General features: G+C 34.1%; 1 protein-coding gene across 1 annotated transcript; it reads left to right on the top strand.

The window, feature by feature from the left end:
* Positions 1 to 308: 308 nt before the first annotated feature.
* On the top strand, positions 309 to 2,264 carry LOC104910999 (vitamin D 25-hydroxylase-like). The gene is made up of 2 exons (XM_019615324.2): positions 309 to 850; positions 1,563 to 2,264. Exons 1-2 carry the CDS (start codon positions 565 to 567, stop codon positions 1,736 to 1,738), a joined length of 462 nt encoding a protein of 153 aa, XP_019470869.1. The 5' UTR covers positions 309 to 564; the 3' UTR covers positions 1,739 to 2,264.
* The last annotated feature ends 3,737 nt before the right edge of the window (positions 2,265 to 6,001 follow it).

Raw genomic sequence — 6,001 nt, 5'->3', positions numbered from 1 at the left:
AAATAGCTAAAAAAATGAGGATTGATTGATTTTTTTCTTTTCAGTTACATTCAGAATCTTGCTACTGCGATTCTTTTTATCTGATACATTACAGTGAGAATTATTTTCAGTTTAAGAGTGAATGATTTTACACTGTGTCAATTTCAAAGACTCAGCAGAATTAGACAAGCACCATTGTAAGTAGGTAATATCAGTGTTATCTGTGTCCATTCAGGTATTTAAAGTACATTATTTTTGCAGTCTCATGCTTTTCCCTTCACTTTGATGAAACAGAAGTAAACTTGAGAACAAAAGAATATATTAAAGAATGATTTTACTGTTAATAGTTAATCTTGAAACAAAGATTACTGTTTTGTATGCTTACAAGAATTCCTGCTAGCAAGAGGAAGACAAAGGTCTAACCTTAAAAACATAGTAGCTACTATATTTTTGGTATATGTCATGTTTCAATATTCTTTTATAAGTATATTTTCAAGCTATAAAATATAAAGGATTTTTCACTTATTCCTTTTCCTAACAGGACATGTTCAAAAAGAGATCGATTTAGTCATCGGCCCAAACAAAATGCCTACTTTGGAAGAGAAATGTAAAATGCCATATACTGAGGCTGTTCTCCACGAAGTTCTAAGATTCTGTAACATAGTTCCACTAGGTATTTTTCACGCAACCTCCAAAGATACTGTTGTACGTGGTTACTCTATTCCTGAAGGCACTACAGTTATTACAAACCTCTACTCTGTACATTTTGATGAAAAATACTGGAACAACCCAGAAGTGTTTTTTCCTGAGAGATTTTTGGACAGCAGTGGACAGTTTGTCAAGAAAGATGCATTTATTCCTTTTTCATTAGGTAAAAACGATTCCTTCCACTGTTCCTTCCCATAAATCTAGGAACATACAACATAAAAGTGATGACAATAAATCAGAAATGAACAGCATGATTTAAATCCGTGGTTCTGATGAAACAGCTATTTTAAAGATATGTTCTTTTCTGGGCATAGCACATTTTTAGGATAATGCTATATAAAAATAAACTATTCTACAACTTATACAAACCAACAACTATTATACAAATTATACAAACTAACAAAAAAATAACCTGTGTAGTATCTCCTTATCTGCAAAATTTATACATATCAGATCATCGTGGCACCTAAGAGCTATTTGTTTCAGAATTAACGTGCATAGTCATTTGCTGCTGAACTTGTCACAAACAGGTGATATGTAGAGCTAGTTTTCAAATTTCAGCACTTTGGTCAGCACCAGAAATTGCAGGTATTTTTCCAAGGGAGGTCAGCATATGGCACTACATTATGTCCCAAGAAAATATTCAGGGAGTCCTAAGACACTTTTCTTGGACTAGATGCACAACTTCTAAATGGCCTAAGTTAGATGTGATGAATTCTATCTTTATTGCTTGTTTGCTTCTCTGTACTTGTTTGATTTTAAAATTTCTAAAATTTGTAATCCTTCTTACGAAGCCGCAATTTCTTATTCACAAAAGTGCAAATGTAATGTAAATAATTTTACAAGTCTTTTCAAAAACTTTTTTTCTAATCCAGGAAGAAGACATTGTCTTGGAGAACAGCTAGCTCGAATGGAACTGTTTTTGTTTTTCACTTCGTTACTACAACGATTTCACCTGTGTTTTCCTCATGGTGTGATTCCAGATCTCAAACCAAGATTAGGCATGACATTACAACCACAGCCATACCTCATTTGTGCAGAAAGACGATGAAGAGAGGTGTCTAGACTGTCAGGCGGAGTAAAATGGTCACTTGCCTTCTATTTCTAAATGTATTCAAGTTGGAAGAACAAAAATGTTAATGACTTAAACTATGGTTATTTGTGCACAAGTTCATGGTTTCTTTTTACTTAGTTTTCACAAAGCAGACAAAAAAACACTCTCAACCAAGAATATAAAACAAATCCTGCGTTTAAAGGTGACATTTCCACTCCATAAATTTGTTTTGAATCTAACTTCTGATTCAGCTTTTAATTTCTTAGCAAGCTATTTTACTTTGAGAGAGTATTTTTATGACATAGAGAATATGGCTTAAATTTTTATACTTTTATATACAGATTTATCTGTAGAAATCCTGTATACCTTATTCCAGCAAAGCTGAAATATATAATTCTCTATTAAATTCACACAGCTAAAATGATTTTAAAGGTATGTTTAAATTTCTGTAACTGAGAAATTATAATTTGCGACCTCGACAAATAAGTCTATAATTAAAGCATTTCAATCCTTCCTTCATCATTCCCAGTGTTCCTATATGGTCTTCATTTTCTAGTAAGTCAGATAACTGCATGATTCATTTTTGATGTATTTTATGGCTTGCTTTTTGTTCAGTAACATACGCAACGTGTTCCATTATTCCCATGCTCCTGACAATTACAGAAATGCACTTTGCTTGTTAATTGCATTTCCAGACACATCCTCCATTTCCTCCCAACACAAAGCATTACATAACAATTAAGCTCTGCCTCAGTAGTCTAAAAAAAAAATGTTTGTGTTACAAAAGTCAAGTGCAGCTATACTAAGAGTCTGCTTATGAGTCTGGCAGGAGAAGAGACCTTGTTGGAGGGAAGGAAAGAGTAGGGTAGGGAGAAACAAATCTTAACTGGATTTTAAGCACAGGTTCTAGGCATAAAAGCTATTTGACTTCTAGTAACCCCATTTTTGATCCTGCTTGACAGCTATTGCTTTATGGTTATTGGTAGAATGTGACTTATGGACGCAAGGCCCTACAGGAGAACCCAGTGCTCCAAATACAGTGAGTGCACAACTCTGTGTGGGTAGTAGTTGGACTTCAAAATAGGGTTCAGAAAAACACACGTGCTGAGGGAACAGCTATTTACAAACAAGGCTTAATATTGAGTCTTGCTGTTTTCACACCTTTTGCTTTGACTTGGAGCTGCAGGAAAGTTCAAAGGCAGAAATTAGACATTTTTCTTCTCACCTGAGGTTTTCAGTTCATACTGAGCAGAAATACTTCCCTTCTTTTGAAATAACAACTGAAAAGTGTCAAATACAGCTAATATCAGTTCATTTACATAGACTACTATGGACTTAAGATGCAACAGATCCAAATTAAATTACTTACCATGTTTAAGGATGAGATGACACCCACATGTCCAACAGAGAACATCTCAAAAGCATATTCCTGGTGCTCTGAAGAGGGAAGAGTAGCAACTCTTCTTGCTAAACTACCTTTCTGTAGAGGTTTGATATTTCAAAAGGAGAGGATGGTTATAAACCTTATTCCTGTATATTTGACACACCATGAAAGCTGCAAATAATCTGTTCCTAAGATTTTTGCATACAGAGTGAGTGAGTACAGAAGAGAAAGCTGCTGAGCTTCTCAGCACTGTCCACTGAGACTTTCTTTTCTTTTTTTTCTTTGTCAGCATAAGTAGCTGCTGGGTGTTTGTGAAATGTTTGTGCAAAAACTGTCAAATCTACCAAATTTAGGTCTTTTCAGTAAGAAGAAACAGAACAGAAGAAGAATTTTCAGAGCTACATTTCTAGACTAATGATAAGTCTTCCCATATCCCCACTTGTACTCTTTGCCAGAGTTTTGTTACTATGTAGGTTTGCCATCTGAGTAACAAGAACTCCACAACATTGTTTAGTTAAAACATGTTTCAAATTGATCTTAATTGAAGCAGGAAAATGATTAAAAATATCAAGGACTAGTACTCACGGTATTACTCTCAAAATACAACTGGCCAGTGATAATTCCCTTTTCTCTTATTTTCAGAAATGACTCTTGGTTAGTCTTAACTCCATTTAATGAGAACTGTATTAATTATATGTTATTCTGATTTCCAAATCAAAATACCTCATAGAAAGCCTTAAAATATCAGTTTAAACTTTTACTGTTATCTGCCAGTTTACAATCTCATTCGAACAAATACCTCTGACAAACTACCTTTTCTATAAATGTATGCCTAGATCACTTTTATATATATTTCATTTCTTACCAGCTTCTTCATTATTTTTCCTCAGAAATCTGCTTTAGAATTATCCAAAGACCCAATTTAACCATTTGAAATATGGACATAATGTTTTTTCCAGTTATCTGATATTTCTCTTATTAAGATTGATTTGTCATGAACACCAGTAACTGGATTTATGTTTAGAATTTCCTGGTGATGTTTGTTTTTTAAATCTGTAATCATGAAAAAAATTCAGTTGATTTACATTCATATTTCATATGTACACATTACAATCTCTCTACCTTACAGGTGCATGTTTTTATCAGTCAGATCCAATATCAGTAGAAGGTATAAATTCATATCTCTATGAGCCAGTGACACAGAATACAGGAAAAGGAAGAAGGAAATCCTTTCTGAAAAGCTGTAATTCTTAAAAATAGTTGGGATTCATGGTGTATTGTTAAACATGAGCTTTAACTCTGCAGCCAAAAGATCTTATGTGACAGAATATTGAATGAATATACATGTGTATTTGTTGCTGGCACAAGCATTCCTTGAATACTGTGTCCTGATATGTTGTCTATAACTACGGGAGCATTTAAAATTTGGTTGTGTTTCTGTAGAGCTATAAGAGTAACTAAGAATATGTTTATATGCCATGTATTCTGGCTTGCTGCAATCTACTTCTACTGATTTATGAACTGAGCATGCATTATATGATCATATCAGGGCAGAACTATGTCCAAGCTAATATGCTTTCCTGTCAACATAATTTATTGTTTCAGACTTGGTTGTACACTGGCGCTGTTAGTTTTGCTAAGTTGGACACTCAAGCCTGTTTCCAGAATGTACATCACAGAAATATACTGAAGAACATACAAGCTAATCACACATTCAAGGCAATTCATTCACTTCGTTTACAAAATATAATTTAAATGGCTTGCTTACAATCTACAGCCGTCCATACAGAGAACAAAAAGCTGGTCTCTTCAGTTAGTAGAAAAGAACAATAATATCAGCCAAGCTGAAATCTCTTTAAACTAGGAACCATGTGAATATTTTGAAACTGCTGTAGATGAGGAATCAGGTATATAACTGATAGTGGGAATGGTTACCAGGATCATTAAGGAATTTTAAAATCAGCTAAGAGGTATTTCTCCCATGCTCTGCTTCTAATTTGCATTGCCTTCAGTGTGACATGTAACATGCACTGTGATATAAGGTCATAGTATTCTCCCACAGCAATCTCAATCACTTTTTAAAAATGTACTTTTCTCTCTCAATTCCAAATCTCTGCTAGCTATTCAAGACTTCAAGTGGCTTGAGCTGACATAGCAAGCAAGCTTTGTCTTGATTTGGTGTGCAGTAGTACTACACAATTCGATCTGTGGTTGTCTGCAGAGTGAAAATATGCCATAAATGTGCATATTTTTAGCCTAAAGGTTTGTACTAGCACAAATACTAGTGAGTAAATGAGGGAGATTATGCTTCCTATTAAGACAGCATGTTCACTTGGAAAAGTAACACATTCAGAAAAACAACAGTAAGATAATCAAGTCATCTAGGAAAAGGGGAGAGAATAATATTACGTAAATTTTGCAAAAATGCACTAAATTGGAAAACATAAGGACTAAGGATAAATAGAAAAATAATCATAATTGTTTGAGTGCCAGATCAGAAGTTATCTTTGGGTAAAGCAGATGGAAAATGAAAACAAGAGAATAGAGTCAAGTGCAATGGACTATTAAATACAGGCTTGAGAGGGTAAATTCTCAGTATAAATTGGTCTGTGAAGGTACAGACATGGATTTTCCTAGCAGCTGAATACCTGAGGTTTTAGTATTGGGTCTTATTTTGGTATCTGGTATTACATAAAGCCTTTGTCTAATCAAGATCAAATTAAACTTCCGCTCTGGAAACATTTTGCCTTATTCTGTCCTTTGTACAATTTGAGGATCAGCAGATTCTTCCATTTCTAGATTATCCCCTTAGATATTTCTGAAGACTGTCAACTATCTTGATGTCAATGTGATTAGAATTAGGCAGAACCCATACT

The sequence above is a fragment of the Meleagris gallopavo genome, chromosome 5 (assembly GCF_000146605.3).
Source record: "Meleagris gallopavo isolate NT-WF06-2002-E0010 breed Aviagen turkey brand Nicholas breeding stock chromosome 5, Turkey_5.1, whole genome shotgun sequence".
In the NCBI taxonomy this organism is placed as follows: Eukaryota; Metazoa; Chordata; class Aves; order Galliformes; family Phasianidae; genus Meleagris; species Meleagris gallopavo.
The sequence above is the reverse complement of the archived record's forward strand: the minus strand, read 5'-3'. Positions and strand labels throughout refer to the sequence as shown.

Excerpts from the sequence above, each read along its gene's own strand:
- LOC104910999 (XM_019615324.2), top strand. The coding sequence starts at position 565 with ATGCCTACTTTGGAAGAGAAATGTAAAATGCCATATACTGAGGCTGTT. Across the intron at positions 851-1,562 it reads ATTTATTCCTTTTTCATTAG|GAAGAAGACATTGTCTTGGA; the intron begins GTAAAAACGATT and ends TTTCTAATCCAG.